Here is a 23851-nt window from a genome sequence, read left to right on the forward strand (position 1 = left end):
GTGGGTTAGGGTTAGGCTTTTGTGAAGAATGGGTTTGCATTTTGCTGAAACACATCAAAGAACATAACACATTTAAACACAATTTAACTTTAACTAACTATGCATGATATCCAGCTCACGATCTCACTTTTAAATCAGCATTCAGCCCATTAGCTTTCTGAAGTGAGTAGTAATTTAGTTAATCTTAACACCGATGGTCTTCTGCCCCCCTTAGGGCTGGCTGGTCTGGATGCCCGCTCCAGTGGCAGGATGGGTAGCAGAGCCATGGTGTACTACATGTCCACTACCATTATTGCTGCCATCCTCGGGGTCATCCTGGTGATTGGAATCCACCCCGGGAACCCCAAACTGAGGTCAGGTGCGTCAAACTCAGCCCCGAAGAACCAGGAGGTCAGCAGTCTGGACGCCTTCTTGGACCTGCTCAGAAACCTTTTCCCTGAGAACCTGGTGCAGGCCTGCTTCCAACAGGTAACCTAAGCATCTAATACATACCTGTGTTTGTTTTTCCTCTTAATTTTTATCCACACTTAGAGGTTGAAGGCACCAAAATACAGATATAACTGAAAAAGGATTAATAACTCTTTATTTGGCTAATACCAGTGTATTAGTAGAAACAAGTAATTAGTTTGTTTTCACACATCCAGCATGTGTATTTAACCAAATGCTAACTGATCTTCATTCAGGAAATAGCTGATTATTAGAATCATCTCGATATCTGTATATTGGCTGTGTGGAGACATCAATTATATCATGTCGTTTGTCATCAACTAAAGATCACATTTTTATGGTCAAGAATGAACTTAAATACACATGAAGAGAAATTCCCTTTGTCTCCTTAAAAGTGTATAAATCAGGACATCTATATTTCTATGACTCCCAACCAAATTTGGGTGAAGGTATGAACCCTTCGATGAGAAATAATTCCTTTGTGTTGATTGCTCTCTTGTAAAAAAAAACTGGGAACTGCTGATGTAAAGCTCTGTAACGGCTACTGAATGGACCTTGAGGTGGAGTTTTTCACCAATGGTCAAAAGCCGTTATTGATCTTTACCAAATAATGATAAAGATCCCTGTCTGTGAACAAGGAAAGGTCAGAGTCCATCATCTGTTCAAGGTATTAACTGAGCGGTTTGACAAAATGAAAGCAGGACAGAGAGTTGTTAACGACTGATGTGATCTCAGGAGTGTTCAGTCGTCCTCCAAAGCCGAACACAATGTTTCCTACATGTGTGAGTAGTGAGTGAAAAAGGCCCAAAAGGCCAAGGCTGCTTTCTGTTGAAGAGAGCATCCTTTGAAGTGTAATTGCCAAGATTTAGTTGGTGGAAATAAAAGCTGAGCTCATAAAAAATGAAAAATAAATGTTCCTGAGGAAACAGGGAAACAATGAGTCGATTGAGAAGTTGTACATTAAATATTTGCAGGTTACAACTTCTAGTATGCTAGCAATTTTTACCGTTCTGTTTTTATATTTCATTGCATTTAAGTTTTCTGTTTCTTTACTGATGGTTGGATAAAAGAAGCAACATAAGCTAGGCCCTCACTTCACAGAATTTGTAGTTTTTTTGGACATTTTTTAACAGGTAAAGGTCCAACGGCCCGTCCACAGGACAGTCGTTGTCTCTGGATGTGTTTTCCTTATCATCTCCAATATGTACACAACTGCTATCAATATTACTAATGCCATAAATTGCTAGGAAGATACGATTTGTGCGATTCTGACCATCTATACAATTTAAAGATCCAACCACCACAGCAGCAACAATCTACACATCTGTCAGACCAACGACGAAAACACTACGCTAAAATGATTGTATCACCATTTGAGGATTTACTGTACTCAACCAGTCATAGCACTCCAACAAAAACAGTCCTGCTGAATCAGAAAGGGTCCCCACGATCCAAATCCAGTGAAAGATTTAATCCAGAACACATTATATCCATAACGATCCTTGGATTGCTTCATATTTTCATGTTGATTTGTCATGTTTTTTTCACAGTTTTACTTTCATTACTAAAGTTATTGTATGAATTTCTTCACTTGGATTACGTCAAACGATGGCTGCACTCTGACCTTTCGATTGACATCTCGTTTGGCCAATTACAAGCTTCCACTCACTGTTTCCCGCCTACAATAGCCAATGAGGTGGTGTCTTATGTTTCTTGCTGACAAACATCACTGAAGCTTGACCTCTTCAGTGGAGGTCATAAATATAAGATGTATGTTATGATCCACAGGTAGATACTAATGTTGGTATAGATGAGAATAGGAAGTAGACGACTACTGTTTATGCAACCTGGTCACTTTTAAGCGACTAATCCCAGACTCAATCATGATGTTTTTCCCTCTTCTCTCCGCTCTGTGAGTCTGAATGATGAGAAGCAGTTGTCTGTGTTGAGCTGGGTGAGGGTCGGCCCCTTCTGTTACTGCTAATCCCTTTACATCTGTAGTGCTACATCCCTGTTGTCCACAGTGAGGCTTCAGCTTAAAGACTGCTGCTCTCTCTCCAACCTGCCGCTTTCTCTGCATTTTCCTTTTTTCTCTATAACTCTCTTTAAATCACTTTCCTGTCTGTTTTACTGTCTCCTTTGTTTGTACTCATCAGGGATTCATTGTAGTCATAAAAGACATAATTGCTTTTGCAGGAAGGACTCGTTCTTACCCTTTCAACTCGCCTGTCTCTCTTTTCTTTCACTTTGTTTGGAACCTCCAGTTCTCTGTTTTACCCTTTTTTAAACAAAAAAAATGACTTTACGTTGGTGCTGCCAAGCTATTGTTGTTTACACACAGAGAATGAGTAACAATTATGGTTTTGCTTTGTGACTTAGAATCATGTAAGTCAGGCTCCAAAATAAACAACCGCAGAGAGACAAACGCTCAGAGTGCTATCGACCACATTGCTGGTAAATGTTTGTAACAAAATTGTCATGAAGAAAAAAAAACATTTTTAGTTATCTCCATGTTTTGTTGTAGCTGCAGCTTTTTTTACTCCCGCATCTCCACTGTTGATATGCTAAACAGGTCCTCAGCTACCCAGCTGCATCTGTGGATAGCTAGCATTAGCCAGTAAGCTATTATCTTCAAGTGTTAGTCTGAATAAAAGACAACCCCCTTTTTGAAGGTTAACTTTTAGAGAAAGACTTTTTGACGAGCAAATCTTGTTTTTTTTTTTTTTTTTTAAAGATTTATTCTTGGGCTTTTTCGTGCCTTTAATGCAGAGACAGGACAGTGGATAGAGTTGGAAACCAGGGAGAGAGAGCGGGGAATGACATGTGGAGAGGGGCCATGGGTGGAAGTGAACCCGGGCCTACTGCTTGAGATGAGAGTCTCAACACATGAGACGTGCGCCCTAACCATTGCGCCACCAGCGCGCCCCAAGCAACTCTTGTTTTTATACAGATAATAAATAAATATGCACGTCCCATCCCCTTATTTTTCCTCCCTTCAGGTTCAGACGGTGCTGAAAAAGGAGTCAGTGGCAGCACCAAACCAAACTGAGCCCATCATAGTGAACAGAAAGACACTGGAATACAAATGGGGCATGAACGTCCTCGGTAAGTTGATGACACTTTTGGTTTCTCTTTTGTTTAAGGCCCTCTGAATCATCTCATATTTGTTCCTTTGCTTTGAGAACCTTGGTACCTTTCTCCGCTGCATGATGGAGCTTCCAGTCTCATTCTGCTTTGTGTCTTCCCTCAAGGTTTAATCGGCTTCTTCATCACCTTCGGCATCTGCATGGGCCGGATGGGCGAGCGGGGGAGGGTCATGTGCGACTTCTTCAACATCCTCAACGAGATCATCATGACGATGGTTTCCATGATCATGTGGTCAGTGTTTGTTTTTCCCCCTGTGAGCTTGTGTGTGTGTGTGTGTGTGTGTGTGTGTGTGTGTGTGTGTGTGTGTGTGTGTGTGTTTGCAAGCATGCACAACATGTGTCTGTTTCTGCTCATGTTGGCTAACGGCTGCATTGCTTTGACATTCTGGAGACACAACACACAGAGGTCAGTGACAGTGATGGATAAGGCGGGACTGTGTACGTGAGACAAATAGTGGGAACAAGCTTGACGTCGGAGGCTGTGAGCGAGGGAAAGGAAAGGAAGAGAGGGGAGAAAGTGTGTCAATGAAGGACATAGACAGATGGCAAGACAGGGAGAGAAAGAGAGAGGGTTTCCCTGGCACATGCTGGAGTCTGTGGTATGCTTGGGAGTAGCAGGAGCCGGGGCCCGGAACAATGTTGTGGTGGTCCCAGGGGACATGACATGGAAGATCTCCAAAATGTAATAGATTCACTGATGGCAGAGGAACCACTTGGCATCAGAGCAGAAAGCAGATGCAGGTGGGAGGGACAGCGGGACTTGTGCGGGAGAGATGCATGTGAGAGCGTGTTTTCATCGAGGAGTGCAGGCCTTGAGGTTTCGCAGGATCCCAGCTAGTCGCCCAGAGAAATAGAGAAAAGTCGTGCTGGAAGGAGGGACGGCGAGGGAAAAGAATGGTAGGCGGTTGAAAATGTAAAAAAAAAGACAGCAGGATGCTTGTCTTGAGGCTCTCCTAGGCCATACATGTGCAGCTGGACGCCAGAGGAGATGTATCCCTGCTCGGATCACTCACTCAGTATAAACAGACTCGGGTCTCAGAGCCAGCCAAACACAGAGTCCAGTGTATACAAAAACACGCATCCATCAAACCATGTCCACGGCGTGTTCCACCAAACAACTGTCTACGAATGCCAAGCTCGGGGTTCAGCACGCAGCTGACCTATTAAAGCAGGGCCGCTGTTATGATGAAACCCGTTTCGACCGACCCCGGGAACGGCTTAAAGGGGAACACTTCTCTAATTCATGTGTCCCACAGCAGCCTGTATTCATGAACGGGAACAACTGCACTCCGAAGCTGGAAACCAGAGATCCAAGAATGTCTCAAGTAATGAAATCTGCCCCTTTAAAGTGAATTCTGATTGATAAGGTGATTGTCCGTAATGAAACACGTGCGTCACTGAAATAATGAAAGGTTGTTTTCTTGGACTACACTGGTTTTGATCAAATAAGTGCATCAACAGGCAAAGAAATATCCCTTCCAGTGCTTTAGCCATCGATAAATATGACATTTTTCATGCTTTAAGGCAGGGATGGTCATTTTCTCCAGAGCCACTTTTTAAGATTTTGGTTGAAATTGTCTTTAGGTCCTGACAGACATTAATAACTCATGTTCTCTGAAAAAGGAACAAAGAAAATCTGTCATCTGTATCAGTTGTAAGCCTGTAAAAACTTCGACCAATGTCTGCCACGAGGTACCAATCTGATGAACCAATCACGCCTCTCTGTCCCCTTGCTCGTTCTCTACCCCTTGCATGAGGGAGCACAGAGCACAGAGGGGAGGGGGGGGGTGCAGACGCAGCACTGAGGGAATGCTACTTTCAAAAATCATGCTAGTTTTCAAAAATGATCAACCCTGCCTTTAATAGTGAAGTGAAAAACTTGTGAATTGATAATTTTTCACCTCTAGAATCAGAGTCAGCATCCTCAGATCTTTTGGTACTGTCGAACAAAAGTCCAGTGTACAACCATGTTGATTTTAAATTATAGAAAACAAGAGATAACAATATATCTGCAACTACCAATGGCACTGGTTGTTGCCACTTGACTATAACTCACACTAGGAGACAACACAAAATGAATTATGAGTTGCAGTGCTTGAATACATTTTCCTTGTTAAATTCAAACACACTATATTCAAATATAATAAAGAGTAAGATCTGCTCTTTTTGTGTAGCCTGTCTTAACAATATTTGTTTTAAATTGGCGCTATACAAATAATGAGTTGATTGAAAATGAGAGATGGTTAGAGACAAACCAGACATTTCAAAGTGTTTTGCGTTAAATAAATTGCAAAATGGTTGAAATAAAGTTGAAACTTTATCCTGATGCTGTGAATTGAAGAAAGAAAAAAAGAAAAACTTATATAAAGTGTAAAGAAGTATACTAATGAAGTAATCGGCCTTATGAAGAATATATTCAGCTCTGATTGGTTACTCTGACTGTGTGCTCAGGTACTCTCCTGCCGGCATCGCCTCTCTGATTGCCGGAAAGATCGCCGCCATCGGAGACCTGGAGATGGTCGCCCGACAGCTGGGCATGTACATGGTGACTGTCATGGTTGGCCTGGCGATCCACGGCGGCTTGATCCTACCTGCTATATTCTTCGCCATCACCAGAAAGAGCCCCCTCACCTTCTACTCGGGAATCTTCCAGGCTTGGATCACAGCTCTGGGCACTGCTAGCAGGTAGGAGAGCCTGCAGGACGTGTGCATGAGAGTGTGTGTGTGTGTGTGTGTGTGTGTGTGTGTGTGGAAGCTCTGTTTTGGCAAGTGTTAACACATGTGTGTCACATGTTTCTTTTACAACATCTTCCCCTCGAGCAGCTGCCGTAGTTACCATGATTGATTGACATTGACTGCTGCTCGCTTTTAGCTATTTGGGTCGAATCTGAGAGGGCCGAAGGGGGACATTTTTGTATTTATGCTAATACAGAATGATCAGGGCAGCAGAGCCAAATGTGTGTAAGCACCAGCTATCATAGACAAGTCCATGTCAGACAGATCCTGTGTTGTAAATGTGTAAGCCTTCGGATTAGCCGTCGCCAGCCAAACTGGCCCCGCTCTATCCTGCCTGGCTTGGCCTGCCTGGGACCCTGCATTGCTAGTAAAACCAACTGTCAGTTTGGCACATTACTGAGGCTTTAGTGAACGTGGGTAATCCTATCAACCTTTTCTCTAATTATATTATGACCCCAGCTTAGCAGGAGCCGGGAATCAAATTCCTTTAATTCACATGTTGGAGGATTGCAACAGTGGCCCACACCAGCTGTTAGCATGAAGCTGTCAGCCAACTCAAATTTCTTCCCTTCACCTCCCTCCTCACCTCTGCACTTTTTCTTTTTAACACCTGTCTTCTTATTTTATGGCCTCCAGCAAACACTTTCCTCCTGCTATCCGCGCATCTGCAAAAAACAAAAACAAAAAAAAAACAATTTAAACTCGCCATCTTGTGTGGCCTTTTTCCTCTTTTCTCAGCGCAGGGACGTTACCCGTCACCTTCCGCTGCCTGGAGGAGAATCTGAAGGTGGATAAACGCGTGACTCGCTTCGTGCTGCCCATAGGTGCCACCATTAATATGGACGGCACGGCCCTGTATGAGGCCGTGGCAGCCATCTTTATTGCCCAGATGAATGACATCGACCTGGACACCGGACAGATCATCACTGTCAGGTAAGGTGTAGGAGTGTCACAATCCAGGGGCGGATCCAGGGGCGGATCCAGGGGGCGGGCCACGGCCACCCCTGAAATCGTACAATAATCCTTGATTGAGCGATTGGCTATTTGCCTCGTTACACTTACGGTATGCTAAAATCACATATTTGGGGTGAGGGTGGTAGTGTCTGATTACTTGATGGGACCACATGGATGAAGTGAAGGATGATGATTCTGAAGGTGGAGGGATGTGCTAAACAGCAGCATGAAGGAACTTAAAGGCAGAAGATAATCATATTCAAAAAGAAAGCAGAGGGGACGTGGGGGTAAAGTGGTTAGAGCACACGCCCCATGTATGGAGGCTGTAGTCCTCCAAGCAGTGTTTATTGTGTTTTTTTTGCACAAGTTAGGCAAGCTCAAAAGTTGTGCAATCTTTCTGTGAATGAGGCCCTTGGTGTATTCTAGTAATTGAACATAAAATGTATTTCTTCAATGTTCGTTGTTACAAATAAAGCTGACAACAAAACAAATCCCAAAATGTTTTCTAAGATGAAGACAGAGAGATGAATGAACAGCATCTGCATGATTGCAGTAAAGACATAATGAGGTATCAGTGTCCATTCTCACAGATTATTTTGGGTCTTCTACATTAATTAGTCAGCAGTAGACGATAAAGAGACGACAGCAGAGAGGAAGGCGTGAAGTGAAACAACGTTTGCTGCTCACAATCGAAGTGGCAGGGTTGCTGATACGTGGCATGCGCTGAAACCGCTCAGCTACCAAGATGCTCTTGTGTCCCATTTCTGCGGTTTCAGCGGAACATTCATGTGTGATTGGATCCAGCCTCCTTGGATCAGACTCTGCATGTTGTGGCCGCTGGTTAAAGATGATGCTAGCTCTCTGAAGTTGTTTACTGTGTGTCTTTCATCAGCGGCTGCGTCCCACTCAAATCCTAAAATCCAATTTTCTGAAAGTTCTGTATGCCTATTGCGTCATCTTGAGGGGAAATTGTTCTTAAACGCGATCCATATGTGTTGTGTAAATCTGTCCGGCTTAATCCCTCGATCTCTGTGGGGTGATAACTAGTGTACTTAAAAAAATGGAGACGTCACACAAAGCTCTTTGTAAAACAGCATCCCGTGTGGTTGAGAACAAGGTTCAGGCTATCCTGCAGGACCATCTGAGACCAGCACGCACTGCATGTCACAACTTTCTGGAGTATTTAAGATTTACGTTTCCATACAGATCAGAAGTCATTAAGGGTTTTTGTTTTGTCGTGGTTCAAATACGACCAAAAAAAAGAGTCATGCTGACACATCTGGCTTTAAAACCTAACAACATAATGTCATGAATACGTTGTGATCTGAAACACTCTAAATACACTTGGCATAGTTAAGATGTCTTTTTTAAAACATCCAAACCACATGAAATGGATTTTGTTGTGATCAGCTAACGCAAAGTCAACGAGTCTGGAAAAAAATTAAGTTCACCTCCTCCCTTAATTCCTCATGTTTGCATAACAAGCCCCACAGCAGACCATCAGGGTCTTCTGGGTACTGCTGTGTGACTTCTGATTGGCTGGGCGCTCACTGCATGTCGCAGGAAAAAAAAAAAAATGTCACTTTACAATCAAATGTGTTTCAGATTTGAAGAAAATTATAGATTTCATCAGAATACGAGAATAAAAGCATTAGATGTTTGTTGACATAGCAAATAGTGCCAGATGGGTTAATTTGAATACACAATAAACAATCAGGTCCACATTGTTGAGGCTGGACCCGAAAGAATCCTCACAAAAGCCGTCAGAACCAATTTGAGAGCGCTGTTGTGACACCCAGACTCTTCCATGAGTTAATTTGATCTGTTTGTTTCCAACCATTGTCAACCCAGACATCTGTATTTTCACTGTCTGTGACAGTGTGCAGTCTGGTGGCGCCATTAGAGGGAACAACAAATAAAGAAAGCAGATTCATGTAAAGTTCAGTCGTTCACACTGAAACCTGTTGTTAACCGTTTCATTGGACATCATGCGGATACTTTGTCCCTTCTAGGGTTTCTGGGGCACACAAAGTTCATTTGACAAATTGGCTGATTAGGGCGGTTTAATCAGCAGTGAAGGCAGGAACGTGAGAAGCACAAAACACAGGGTTCCCTTAGAGATCCTTAAAAAAAAATCTTAAATTAAATTTTTGAGATTTAAGCTCTTAAAATGGAACTTTGACTGAGACGAGTCTGAATACTTTATCAAGTCCACATTCTCTAGTTAGTGTTTTATGTTATATATAACAGTTCATTCTTCTTCCTCCACAGTATGACTGCCACCCTGGCCAGTGTCGGAGCTGCCAGTATTCCCAGTGCTGGACTGGTCACCATGCTGCTCATCCTGACGGCTGTGGGTCTGCCCACTCAGGACATCAGTCTGCTCATCGCTGTCGACTGGCTGCTGTGAGTCAGGTGTCTGATAGGCTGAGGGTGTGTGGGGATGAGAAATCACTGCTCTGAAGCTATTAACGTTTAAACAGATATATATGTAGCAGGGGATACAAAGGTGACGATTATTTCAGCTCATGGTGGTTTCCTTTGCTGATGCTGATACTGTTTATGCACCCAGTGACAGAATGCGTACCTCCATCAATGTGGTGGGCGACTCGTTCGGTGCAGGCATCGTGGACCACTTGTCAAGGGCTGAGCTTGCTGAACTCGACGCAGCCGAAATGCAACTTCTCCACCCGGAGGAGGAGGAGCTCGATTTCATCCCCCCGCCCCCGATCCTCACCGAGATCGACCTGATCGACCCTCTCAAACCACCCGAGCTGCCCCCTCGCTCCCCCCGCCCGCCTAAACAAAACCACCACAGTCACGTTCTCTCCCAGTCCCAATCCATCACGTACTCACCCGCCCGTTCCGTCCGATCTCCTTCACCTCGCTCCATCCGCTCTCCCTCTCCGCGCTCCGTTTGCTCCCACTCCCATTCCCCCCGACCTTTCCGCACTCATTCACCGAGGCTCCTCCACAGGACAGAGCCGGGCTACTGCGCCCTGCCAAGCCACGATAACCAGGTAACCACTAACTGCTGCTTCTTTCTGCTTTTAATAATTAGTTTATGGTTAGCCAGGATGTTGTGAAGCTCTGAAAGTGCAGATTTTTTATACTGGTCAGTCCCAACAGGAATTTGTATACGCCTAAGATGCTTGATTCTGCTGCCAATTTATGGAAAAGTTGCAATGCAAGTTGGTTTTTTTTTAGCATGGAGCACCAGAGTCAATTATCTGCACATGGATGAGTCAGTTTCTATTTGTCTTAACTCTCTCATATAAAATGATCAACGCATCAATCCCTCCAAATCCTTCTTTCAATATTTAGCACTTGTCCATTTGTAAATGTCACTTAGTGTTAAACACATGGTTCGACGTTCTCTCATGTGTTTGTCTTTGCCTCCTCAGATTTCCACCATTCCTCGCTCCCACAGAGAGCGAGAGCGGGAACGAGAGCGGCTGAGGCGAGAGAGCGAAACGGAGGAGGAGGAGGAGAGAGAAAGAGTTTTGGATGAAGTGAGCGACGGCGAGGAGAGTGATGACACTGCTTATGATCGGAGGCAAGCCCTCCCACAGGGCGATCTGCCGTGATTGGATTTGTATCACCAAAGAGCTTCCACATCGATTAGTTTCTGTTTCACACGCAGCTCCACTCTTCTGCAGGATTCCAGTGGAGGTCCACAATGGATCTCTGGCTGTTACATTTCTACTTTTTCGATGTCTTTCGGTTCACTGCTCTTGAATAAAAGAACTGTTGGATAAGTAAAGCTTACTTAATAAGCACAGACATTCAAATGTTGCAATGGCAACACCCTGTATAATTCCTTAGCCCTTAATTCCAGGCTTGTGGCTCTTTAGTTTTTCTCACAATAAGAGAAAACGGAGAGTTGTATCCCTACTTTATGCATGTTAAAACCCATCTCTTCCTTAATTTCTAATTTCTACCCAAACTTGAATTGCTCTTGTATGTCTGAACTTGCTTATTTCTGCCTGATAGGACAGAATTTGTGAGTCTGCAGTTATAAAAATGTTGTGGATATTGATGTTCCTTTTGACCAGCCTTTTGATGCACAGCCATGAGCGCAGGGTTTCTGCCAGGAAGTTCGAATGCCAAGTTTCAAGTATCTCTTCAGTGAAATAGGTTACTAGGTCCCTTAAATTTCTTAGTTTATTTGACAACATACACCAATCAGCCATCACATTATGACCACTGACAGGTGAAGTGAGAAATACTGAGTATCTCTTTACAACGACACCTGTCAGGGGTTGGGTTACGTTAGGCAGCATGTGAACATTTTGTCCTTGAAGTTGATGTGTTAGAAGCAGGATGAATGGGCAAAGGTAAGGGTGTGTTGTTATGGCTTAACGACAGGGTCAGAGCATCTCCAACTCTGCAGCTCTGGTGGGGTGTTCCCAGTCTGCAGTGGTCATCACCAACCAAAAGTGGGTCAAGGAAAGAAACTGGTGAACCAGGGTCATGGGTGGCCAAGGCTCATTGATGCAGGAGCAAATGCTGGGTCTGATAGAAAGGTTTCAGAGCACAAAGCACATCGTAGTTTGTTGTCTATGGGGCTGTGTAGCTTCAGACCACTCAGCCCATGCTGACCCCTGTCCACTGCCGAAAAGCACTTTCAATGGGCAATTGAACTGGACCTTGGAGCAATGAAAGAAGGTTGCCTGGAGGACCAGGAAAACGAGTCAAGGTGTTGACTAGGCTTCCTAATTCCCCAGAACTCTATCCAATAGAGCATCTGTGGGACGTGCTTAACAACCTAGTCTGATCAATGGAGTCTCCATCTCTCAACTTACAGGACTTCAAGGATTTGCTGCTAAAGTCATAGTGCCAGATACCCCAGCACACCTTAAGAGGTCTAGTGGAGTCCATGTCTCATCAGGTCATTGCTAAATCAGCCCTGACTTGATGAGAGGGGCGTCTATACAATATTACGCAGGTGGTCATAATGTAATGGCTGATAAATGTAATGATAGGTGGAATAATTGCATTGAAAACTCACAGATCCTGTTCAGTTTTGCATTAGCTCGGTACCTCCATGGCTTCAGGGTCATCCACTGTAAAAAGTAATGGCCACTGGACAACACCCATTAGTTTCTGTCTTGTCTGTGTAAAATCAGCCTGGGGTTGGTACTTCACTGCTGCCATGTTGGTTTCTTCTGAAACCAGAAGTGACATACATTTTATTTTACCGAGTTTTCTATAAAACGAGTACATTCAGTTGTTTGCTTACTTAACGATATTATCCAGTTATCTTGCAATTATCAAGGCTGGTTTTCCCATTACAGCAAGTTCATTTCTGCGGTTTTCTTGAAATCTTATTTTCCAGAGAAACCAGTATATAACATTTTAAGAAAACAGCCAAAATGTTCTCGTTTCAAGGAATAAAGGTAGTTTAATAAAATGTATGGATGTATGTCCACTTATGGCTTCTGTACATCTCTACATTTTCTTGCATTCACCTCATTTTTCCCTGACTTATGTTGCTCTTGATGTTAATATTGTTGATATTATTTATGGTTTGTATTTACTTGTTGTGGTCTGATGTCTGAAATGATGCGAATAGGCATTATGCTGTTTAAATTTTTGTCGTATGTTTTAAAATTTACTAGTAATTTCAATTTTACTCTCGTGTCAGTTTGAATTCTTGCTTTGTTGCAAAAAAAATAACTTCATCTCCCTCCCCACTGAACTGCCTTTCATTTTGAATGTGATTTAATCAACTGGCTCCCCGCATCCTTAAGTCTTGACTCAGAATCGCAGATCCAGGTCGTGTGTATATTGTATGTAATAAAATCTTAGAGATTTATTTCAAATAGCTACACTTCATCTGTGTTTACTCTGCTTTGTAAGTAACGTGTGCAATCTGTGGGGGGATTTGCAGTCGAAAGGGGACACGCGTCAGTGTTTGGTGACTAAAGACGCAGACAAAGATATTACTGGATGGAAGATTTACAACAAACACACAGACAAACCGCACTCGATAGGCACACTTACACATTGATGAGACAACGACACACAGAGATTCCAACGCACTTAATCCGCTCAAAGAAGAGTTAGAGAAGGGCGAGGCAGGAGAGAGTGAGGGATGGGAGAGGAATAGGAGGGCGGCAGATGGCCAGAAAGACGTCAATCCTTTTCATTCTTCCCAGACAGCATAAGGGCACTGTGGGTAATTGCGAGCAGGACTGACGTTAGTTTATTCTTCCTTGCACGTCAGCGGGGAGATCTGACTTTTTTAGGTGGAGGGAAAAAGGTGAAGCAGAGCAGCATCCAGCGGAAATCTTTAAATCTGTTTTGAGGTTTGTCTAAAGATATGCAAAAAATTCAAATCTGTGGTTCCGTTGGGGCTGATGGTGCTGTGAAACACTAATCTGTGCTGTAGCATGACAGAGAGCTGTGCCTCCAGTACATGACATGAGGATATCACACCATCTGAGGCGACAGGGGGGTCAGGAATTTAATCACTGCAGCCATCATCTTCATCATCGAGAGAGCGCGTGTGTCTTTGTGTGTGTGTTTGCTTCGGGGTTAAGCATCATCTGCTCAAAAAAACCCTGGTCTGTTTTTAAATTATACACTTCAGTCTTTAGTTATTTTCAATTAAGTTCTAGACAAAACTATATATCATTAATTTATACATCACAGCTTCAGGGAGAGGATGTTTCACCAAAAAAATCAGATAAGGACACAATGTGGTATGGTTTAAAGAAACTTAAAGATCCAGTGGAATTATTTAGATGTTTAATAAATTATTTTTATCCTGCATATTTTGAGTTGATTGATAATTATTTTACAGGAAGGTTCTTCATATCCAACAAACTTAACTGAAATGTTTTCTCTTTTTCTAAACATACATGCATGGCTTTGTACCAAATGTAAACTTAAACAGTAATCTTAAACACAACAGACAAAAAACTATGAGATTAATGTAAATGAAAGGAGGAAAAAAATGGTTTTCTCCAACGAATTCAGTTGTAAGAAATAATCAAATAGAGATTTTGTAGAATATTGGAATTTGGTCGTGTTTTAGAAAAATTTTCTTGTGTAAAAAATAATTTTCCAATCATAGTTTTTTAATGGGTTAAACATGTATTCAATTATTCAAAGATAAATCCCAGTTGTTCTTTTCTTTGTCTGATTTTAGCCACCAAATATTAACATTTGTGCTGGAAAATTGATCCCTAAATCATTTAAGGATGATAATAGTTGCATGTGATTCTTCATTTAATAACTCATACCAAATATGGAAAAACATTACACCTTTACACCTCTCTGGTTCTATTGAAATCTGTAACCAATTTATCCAGTTGATATCATTTTTCTTTCCTGCCCCAGAAACTAAACTATCTTGTTTTATGACATGGAATGAAAATAACCTAGGTCATCTGGATTGTATCATATGAATGAACATGATCGTTTCAAGCGAAAGAATGCTGCATTCACTTACTCTCATGTTACTGTAAATCAGATCCAAAGGCAGCAGGAGTTACACAGATGTCCTGGGCCATGTGGTCAATGGGAGCTGTTTTAAAAACGTAGTCTGACATCTAGAGGCAAGATCACTCATCACATGCAATGGACCTACAGCTTACCACACAACTCATATCTCTGTTCGGCTGGCAGAAACTGTAGTATCCAGGTGGATAAGTTCAGATTTATTTGTAGAGCCCCAAATCACAGTTTGCCTCTAGGGGCTTCTTCATAAAAGCACAGTACATTTTTTTTTTTAAGTAATCCAGTAAATGCAACAAAAGGGATAATAGTAAAACAAGCAAATACACAAGAAAATGCAGCAATAGAGAGCTTTCTTTTTTTCTTTTTTTCTTTCTTTCTTTCTTTCTTTCTTTCTTAAACAAACAAAAAGAGAAAGTACAAAATTAAGAGGAAGCACACATTCAAAGTCAAAGCTTTTTAAGACTTTAAAGTTTAAGAAAGTCTGAAGTCTACGTGACCTTCTAATAAAACTACAAACACTACACATCATAATGCTTTAAAAAGAAAGTTGTTTAGATTTGAGAAAACCTCACATTCTTCCCAGGTCACTGAACGGGAAGTCATCTGGAAGGAATCTGGAAATCCTTGAAATGAGTGATTAAAGTAAGACATACAGTATACATACATAAGACAGCCCCATCTGTTCCATGAGTAGGCAGGACTGACTACAGCCAAACAGTCACAACATTAACACAATTGTCTTACAATCAACAATGGTTTTACATGTAAACAAAAAAAAAAGGATATTTTTTTGTTCCTAAGAAATAAAGCAGTTTCATAATAGCGAACGTTAGCTTGAATTCAACACATCTACAATGGATTCCAGTGGTGATAAGAATATTACATGTGTCAAACAAAACATTAATAAAACTCTTGCTCTACTGCCAAACACTTTCTTAGTAGCCTTTAAAAACTCAAATAGTTTTCACAAGATATGGCTGAGTGCATATGAGCAGTATTCTATCATAATAGCTGGTCAGTTGAATAAAGCACTTGAACATTTAAGATGCTTCCTCACAACTGATGGAAAAATACTGCAAATGTAACAGCTCACTGTTTGGCAAATCTGTCTACTAAACATGTTAAAGGTTTGCTACCGTTTACCACTCTCTTCTATAGTCTCTCTCCTCTGTCTGTAACATAATGTGCATTCAGATGGACAGTCATTCATCCATTTTTGCTGCTTGTCTTGGGTCTATATGTAGTGGCAGCAGGCTAAGAAAGTCAACCTAGAGGTCCCTATCCCTAGCAAGGTTTCTAAGGCCTTCCCAGTACAGAAGGGATATATAATCCCACAAGCAAGCGTTGGGTCAACTACCAAGAGTGGAGCTAAAGAAGGGTGAGGCTTAGCAAATGCTAGATTGTCAGCGATTGTTAACCCAAGCTTGGATTTCAATCATTTCTAATTCAAATAAAGCGAGATTGATGGGGCAGCAGATAGCCTAAAGGTTATGTTGCGCACCCTATAAAAACAGCGAATAATTCTCTTCACTGAGGCTGTGGGTTTAATCCGACTTGGGCCTTGTCGCATGTTATCACCCACTCTCTTCTTCCAGCAATTACGGTCTCTCCTCAGCCGTCCTATCCAATAAAGGCAAAAAAATGGCCTAAAAATTACTTTGAAAAAAAGAAGTATGATATTGATACGGATGCTAATTTTGTCTAGAGAAAAAAAAAGGTTTTATTCTTTAATATTATACCAACACTTAACCACCTACCCCCTAAGAGAGTCTTTCACTTCAATCGAATAGTCAAGAAGTTATTTACAACGACCCCTTTCAAACTTGGCAAACATAGGGAGCAACACTACTAAAAGCATTCCTTGCTTGATCAAGTATTTGGGCGCCTTGGACTACTAGAGTACAGTGTTGAATCGGTCAAATGACACTACAGTCTGGCCTCACAACCACAACCCCAGAAATGTCAGCTGGCCCTGAGGTACACCATCTCTGGCCTGATATCATCTTTCACCATACGTCTTTCCAGGCTGTATCTGTGATACTATGTGACTGTGTAACATACATGCTAGCTTTACATCTACAACATGAACTCTGTCTGCACCCCTGTCAGCCGATGAGCGATCTCTTTGTAATCGTCTTAAGCTCAAGATTGCAGCAACACATTTCTGCCATAACTCTGACAAGAAGTAAGACATCAACACCTGCAGCACTTGTTGTACATTTAGCTACTCTACATGTGCACATCCATAGTAAATGATACCACCATTCCCCTTACACGATCAGATAATTTGCAGTGACTGATACTTCAGTATGCAGCACCTCAGTCATTCTCTTCAAGGATTCAAGACACGTCTTTAATCAGGCAATAAGTCGTGGAAAAACCACCTGCAAAGTTGTGCATAGACTGGTTAAATTTTGTTTATTGATACATACAAATATATTCTGTATACTGTATATCTGTGGGTCAAATATAATGATGAAAAAGTTGAAAAAAGTAATGACCTTGACAAGAAAGGCACAAACTAGGGATAATGTTTTTACACACATAGGTGTTCTACCAATAAAGTAGTATCTTATCTTATCTTGTGTCACTCCAGTTAATTGTAACTTTCATTCGTTCTACTCTTCTTTTCCTGATGTGAGGCGGGGTTTGAGTGTAATTCTGAGAACACTCAGTCGGTCCTGCCTTTGATCACACCTGAGTGACCAGAGGCTCTTTGAGGTAGAAGTTTAGCCCTCTCTGATCCCCAACAGCCTGACCGACACACAGCCCTGTCAGAAGAGTCCCGTTGAGTGGTGCGCAGACACCCCTGCAGTTCTGCCCATACATGAGGGCATAATCTCCCATGTATTCAGGATTCTCGTCCTCTACTTCCTCATTGTGCTCCTCTCCATCTTCTTCCCCGTCCTTTTCCCACAGTTCTGTGGAGACATGTTTGTACTGCGACGTCTCCTCGCACTCCGTCTCTCTGTGGTAGAAGTAGCTGAAATTAGATACTATGACAGGTACTGGCAATGAGATGGTGAGCACACCAGCGATGGCACACATGGAGCCCACCAGCTTTCCCCCAACTGTCTCCGGGTACATGTCACCATAGCCGACAGTCGTCATGGATACCACTGCCCACCAGAAAGCCTCTGGGATGCTGGTGAATGCTGTGTCAGGACTGTCCACCTCCGCAAAGTAGGCTGCACTTGAAAAGAGTATAACTCCAATGAAGAGGAAGAAGATGAGCAGGGCAAGCTCTCTGAGGCTAGCTTTCAGCGTCTGCCCAAGGATCTGTAGGCCCTTTGAGTGACGTGAAAGCTTGAAGATCCTGAAGACCCTTACCAGCCTGATGACCCGAATGAGGGCAAGGGACACAGATGGTTGTGCGCCTTTGTCCTTGGCCAGCTCTGTGCCTATTGTGACAAAATAAGGAATGATTGCGAAGAAGTCAATGGTATTCATGACGTCTTTGAAGAAATGCACCTTGCTCGGAGCGCAGGCAAAGCGCACAAAGAGTTCAAAGGAGAACCAGCAGATGCAGATTGTCTCCACAATGAAGAAGGGGTCCTGAAAGAAAGTGAAGCCAGGTGGGACCGAGATGGTTTCATTCGGATGGGTCGGGTGAGGCATGGTGGTGAATTGCTGGAAAAGAAAGGAATGAGAGGAAAGTGCTTAGTTGCATGCAAAGATTTAAGATAGCTAATGCATATAAGCCGCTTTCTGAACAGATAGCATTTGTTTTCTATCATCTGTTGGACATGGGCTGGAAAGGAAAATGAGACTAAAGGGTAAAGGTGAGGCTATAATAAATATCTCCATGGAGACTATATTTACAGGAGAGTGACCAAGGTAAACAAGGTGGAAGTAAACAGGAGAGAGATAGGATAAGTAAGAAGAAGCGATTATTACACGAGTTGGTCCTTAGTACATTTGGAGAATGACATTAGTCATCAGGATCTGTGAGATCTGTGATACTGTGTTAACTTCTCTCTCTTCTCTATTTTCACTTTGCTGGCTTAATGTTTCCTCGCGGACTTTATGTAAATCGGTACCTCTATATTTAAACACAAACAAAAAAACATGAAGTTCATGTGACTGAGGGTTGCGTTACACCCCAGACACCAGCACAGCCAAGGCATCTGATACAGGCTTCAGCTTACCCAGCCGCTTGTTTCTTCTGGAGAGGAATTGCAGGTTTGAAATGACTGGGCATTACTGTTTTTAACAAGTTAGATAGAATTACTCTAAGCTTCGGCTACGTTTGTAGCACGTATTGCTGACAACACCATGTATTTATACGTTTTTATGATTCTCACTGTCCATCAACCTCATGGAAAAGCAAGCCAAATTCCTGGTATAAGTGGAACATATCTTGTTGTGCCATTAGATGTCAGAATAGGAAGGGAAAAGACATGACTTTCATTTTTTTAGACAACCATTGGGTAATACGCCCTCTGAAGCAAAGCGTAGACTTTAATGGTTGCTTCAGCAAAACCCTATCCTGGGATGAATCGCCGATTGGACCATTTATTAGATGTAATCAATAGATCTGGATAATATTCACATACGCAATTCATAGAAAGCATACCACATTAGCCCTACATTTACAGCATGACAATACTCAAGATAGTATAGAAGTAAAAGCAGTACTCATAGTGATTGACATTATTCTAAGTATAAGCCAGCTAGGCAGGCTGAGTGTGAATTTTGGGCAAGTCTGTTAAGGAATGCCTCCAGGATGTTATAGCTGAAAACTGTGGGACTGGTATGGGATGACAATAAGATTCTGAGATCAAGTGTCTGCATTTTTGGAAAGACAGACAAGACATTGAGTCAACAATGGTGTTTGCTACCCTGAGGATGAACTGGTGTTGAGCAGAGATTGAGTCTGCAACATAAACTGGATGGTGGCTGAGGCATGATCCCTACAACTGCATTGTTGTCAGAGTGGATGATTATGGCTTTCCCTGTCCATTAAAACCTCCAACGAATGATAGTGGATGATGAGGTAGAGCTCAGCAAGGATCCACACACTGTATTTAAAGCTCCCAGCTACTTTAATGGTCAAGGACTTGATCTGTGAGATTGAAAGGTTGCTTTTGAAATTAAATTTGCTGGGAGTTTTAAATACAGTGTGCGGATCCTTTTAAATACTTAACTTTAGTATGATCCTTTGTAAGTTTTTCGTTGCATACCTCACTCCACATTTTGTCATTGGAACTGTGCAGGTCAGTAAGAAGCAAACCATTGTCCTATGTAGTAACCACTAAGGAACCCCACAGGTCCAAAGAGTAAAAGAAAAGGTCATTCCAAGAAGTGTTGCCTGAGAGACATTTCAATTTTGCATGGGTCATGCAGGGCATGAAGGATGACTGTTGGGGAGAGTAAAGACAGCTGTTACTTCATTCAAATTGGGAGGGCAAGATTTTGCTTGGATGTTGAGGTTGTTTTGCTATCCTACTTCAGGCCAGCTTTCGTCAACTCAGCATCCCTATTGGTGATGCCCAAATGTCCACCATTTTGGTCTACAGTATCTGAACTGAGTTGTGTATTTCCACAGCCTCCCTTAGTTGAAAGCATGGCTGTAGAATCTAATGAAAAGATTAGTATCCATAAACAGCTGAAAGGACATATAACTTGTAATTTAGAACCAACAACATGGGTACCAACAAAAATAACCAATCATTTTTTGTTGGTGAGGTATTGACCACCATCTGGAGAATGAGTGACTGCGTGGGAAAGGCTTAGCTTATAGGTTTTGTTACTGTAGCTTTTAAAGCTTCAAAATACTCCGATCATATGATCCTAACTACCTATGTATGGTTGTAACGGAGTAGCATTGGTGGTGATGGGGAACATAAATCCAGAAAGTATTGCTGCGTATCACTTCTGCAGATTCTTTCCTGTCTCCAGGTTGCGGGAGTGTGTACAAGGCTAATTTCATTTTGTGGCGGTCATCAGAAAAGTTGATCTGCAAGCCTCTTTTTTTTAATGCTGTTGTCCGCGTCTAGCCTATGACACCATTTATTAATATAGACATTCGTTTATGTGTTGATGTGCCCTTAGGGTTGTTCTTCCTCTATATATAGCCCTTTAGATCTCCAAAGGGTAATGTGAGACAAGCTCATCTCCTTTCCTTCCCTTCACACTTGCTTCTTTGCGTCTTACTACTTCCACTCTCTCTATCTCTTCTTAGAACTTCTGCAATATCAATCCCACCTGAGTGCACTTGTTAGCTCTGGCTCTGGCTTTGGCAGTCACCCCTGAGTGGCTGACAAGGCATATCATCTCTATAAGATATCTCTCCTCAAAGATAGTCCTATCTGACCTTATTAGTCTTTCCTTACTTTTTTTTCCAACAGAAGTTTAAGTGCCCTCTTCTCCTCCATTCCTTCCCCTAAAACTGAGTGGATCAGATTTAACGACGAAGTCCAAAATAATCTTTGTAAAAATGTCCTTGAAGCCTTCCATACTCTATCCTTAGCTATCCCTTAACTTAATTTTTAGCATTTATGTTTTTTTTTTCTCTAATCATCTTTGGTTTGGCTCAACTATGCCCACCTCAGTGTTAAGAGGACATAATGATGTCTAGACTTGTGTTGAAAGACCTGGTTTATGTTTGACAAGCTGACACCCGTCAGCACCTGTTCACCTCATAACCTCGTGGAAGTGGTAATACCTCTTCTCTCTGCACCTTGTCAATTCCCTGACTGTTCTTCAATCACCGCCTTTGTCCTTTATGTGAATACCCAATGACATAACCTCCATTTGTTGCCTTCTGATTCATTTCTGTGTCTCCTGATATTCATTAAGTAGCTCTCAGATGTATCAGCACCATGCAAACTATCCTCACCTCCCTCACTTCCTTCTCATTCCTGAACTCAGGCAGAGTCTCCAGGCAGAAGATGAGAATTGAGATCACAATGACCAAGACGCTTATGATGGCAATGATCCGAGCTCCTCCAGAAGACTCTGGGTACTCAAACAGCATCCAGAGGCGACGCTGCAAATCATTGGTGGGTAAGGGCCTCTCCTCCTCCTTAGCGAAGCCTTCATCCTCTTTGTAATGGTCGATGATCTCCTCTCCGAGCTCGTAGAAGCGCAGCTCGGAGAGGAACATGTCAAGGGGGACATTGGCAGGCCTCCTCAGCCTCCCGCCAGACTGGTAGAAGTACAGGATGGCGTCGAAGCAGACTCGGCTTCTGTCCAGGAAGAGCTCGTTCCGCAGGGGGTCGAAGTAGCGAATGCGACGCTTTGGGTCGCCCAGCAGAGAGTCTGGAAACTGAGCGAGGGTGCGGAGCTGTGTCTCGTAGCGCATCCCTGATACATTGATAGCCAGGCGTTCAGTCAGAGCCCAGCCGTTCCTCCACGGGAGGCGGCGGTCCTCCTCCTTTGCCTCCCTGCCCGGCTCCTTCTCACTGCCCTCCTTCTCCAGCTTGTTGTTTTTGTCTTTTGTACGCTTGTCTTCATCACCGACTTCCTCAGCTTTCTGTTTGTCTCCTGTTTGCGCTCCACCTCCTCTTCCTCCTGTGTCTCCTCCCTTGTCTTGATTATCCATCTTTCTCAATCTTGTCTTCTCAGTGTTTTTTGACTTACTTGATCTCTTTGTGACGCTTCACTCTGGAGAGAACAAAATGAAGGTTAACTTGGCACAAAACTGAAATTTCACAGATAGTAACTTGTATTTTGTCAAAAATGTGATACTGTTTAAAACAACTGGATTCTTCCTTTGGGTTAAAGAGGTTGAATCTAATGCTGGGTGGGTGAATATCTGACCTACCAGGTTGAAAAATAAAGGAGTCTATTACAAAATCACCTGATTATAAGTTGATTTTAATACTTCCAGAAACATTTTCCCTTAGTTATAACATTGCAATTTGTTGCTTTGTGAGCCATCTTGGTTTACCAGTTATTTCTTACGTCCTGACAGAGCCTCCCCCCACCATTAACCACTTGTCCAACAGGGAAAACTTTGCACTGTGAGACACGTATAGGTCAATAAAAAAACTCAGGAAGTTTCTGACTCTTCTGAAATTTTCTAGAAATTTTCAAGAGTGCATGTGTGAAAACAGCTAAAGACAGTCAGACGACTTGGCCGTCATTTTTTTCAAAAAGTTCACTACGTTTTGCCACGTGAAAGAAATATAGAGAGATGGGCAAGAATACCAAACTGGAATCTTAAAAATAAGTCGCCAACAAACTTATGGGTGACATCACTGTAGCCATTTCCTCTTCTTATTTACAGTGTATGTAAATGTATGATGTACATACTGACCAGTATCATCACTATTTATTTTTTTTGATTTTTCACGATTTTTCTTCATTTCAGAAAAGTAGATGTTGCTTTTACGATATAATTACTTAGGTAGACAATTTTACAGCACTTACAATATAGACCTTACAACAAATTGTGTAAGTTAAGGGTTAGGAGTTATGGTCAGCATGGAAAAAAGATAAGACTGCTTTCCACAATATTATAAATGTTTTTTGTATATATCACATAAAGCAAAAGGATCTCGACATGCATTCAGCTTCATACTCATCACCAGTTAATCACCTTGTCCAGGGCACTCAGAAGACACCAAACTCAGACCAGGTCTCCTTCTCTCAGTCGTACCTCCCCGAGCTGCTGCTGAACTAATCACACCTCCACCGAGGGGCCATGACGACTCTCCTACTGTACATCCACCTCAGGCAGTCTGTTGGTCTGACCCTTACTTCTGTCTGAGACAGTTTGTGTATCAAATCCCTCATCATAGCGTCCAGACGACCCCTCCTCCTCCTCTTTCTACTCTATGTTACCCCCAACCTTTAAGTTCTTGGAGGGGGGGGGCAGCGTGGCTCCTTCAGTGGCTGCTTCGGTGTTAATCTGCAGCGTGGTTGAAGGTAAAACAGTTAAACTTGTTGTAGGTCACTCACTGTCTTCACTTGCTCCCCTGCACTCTCTCTCTCTCTCTCACGCTCAGTAACTCCTCTGGGAATGCTGTTGGGCTGAAATTTAATCTTTGACCCTCTCCTCCTGCAAGAGCACCGCTGCCACTTCTACTCCCTTTTCCTTCCCCCCAACAACCATTCCACACCCAGAGATGTCAACCTCTTAACCCCTCACTCTT

At 42.5% G+C, this 23851-nt stretch overlaps 3 protein-coding genes across 5 annotated transcripts in view; 1 reads left to right on the forward strand and 2 right to left on the reverse strand.

Moving 5' to 3' along the window:
- The window catches only part of slc1a9 (solute carrier family 1 member 9), a 30370-nt gene extending 15241 nt beyond the window's left edge, over nt 1-15129 (forward strand). For all 3 annotated transcript variants that reach the window (XM_065964496.1, XM_065964495.1, XM_029280946.2), the window contains exons 4-11: nt 215-468; nt 3447-3552; nt 3699-3825; nt 6045-6278; nt 7068-7262; nt 9555-9689; nt 9856-10303; nt 10688-15129. In XM_065964496.1, coding sequence (XP_065820568.1) covers nt 215-468; nt 3447-3552; nt 3699-3825; nt 6045-6278; nt 7068-7262; nt 9555-9689; nt 9856-10303; nt 10688-10870 — 1682 coding nt within the window. In that variant the 3' untranslated portion in view covers nt 10871-15129. The remainder of the gene's footprint in view (nt 1-214; nt 469-3446; nt 3553-3698; nt 3826-6044; nt 6279-7067; nt 7263-9554; nt 9690-9855; nt 10304-10687) is intronic.
- rpl27 (ribosomal protein L27) overlaps nt 1-23851 on the reverse strand; it is a 76061-nt gene that overhangs the window by 23159 nt on the left and 29051 nt on the right. The gene's annotated exons all lie outside the window — the stretch shown is intronic.
- Nucleotides 14938-23697, reverse strand: kcna7 (potassium voltage-gated channel, shaker-related subfamily, member 7). The gene is made up of 3 exons (XM_020652685.3): nt 23296-23697; nt 21592-22358; nt 14938-18380 (listed from the first exon to the last, which is right to left on the reverse strand). Exons 2-3 carry the CDS (start codon nt 22294-22296, stop codon nt 17442-17444), a joined length of 1644 nt encoding a protein of 547 aa, XP_020508341.1. The 5' UTR covers nt 22297-22358; nt 23296-23697; the 3' UTR covers nt 14938-17441.

This window comes from Labrus bergylta, chromosome 16 (genome assembly GCF_963930695.1).
Source record: "Labrus bergylta chromosome 16, fLabBer1.1, whole genome shotgun sequence".
NCBI classification, from domain to species: Eukaryota; Metazoa; Chordata; class Actinopteri; order Labriformes; family Labridae; genus Labrus; species Labrus bergylta.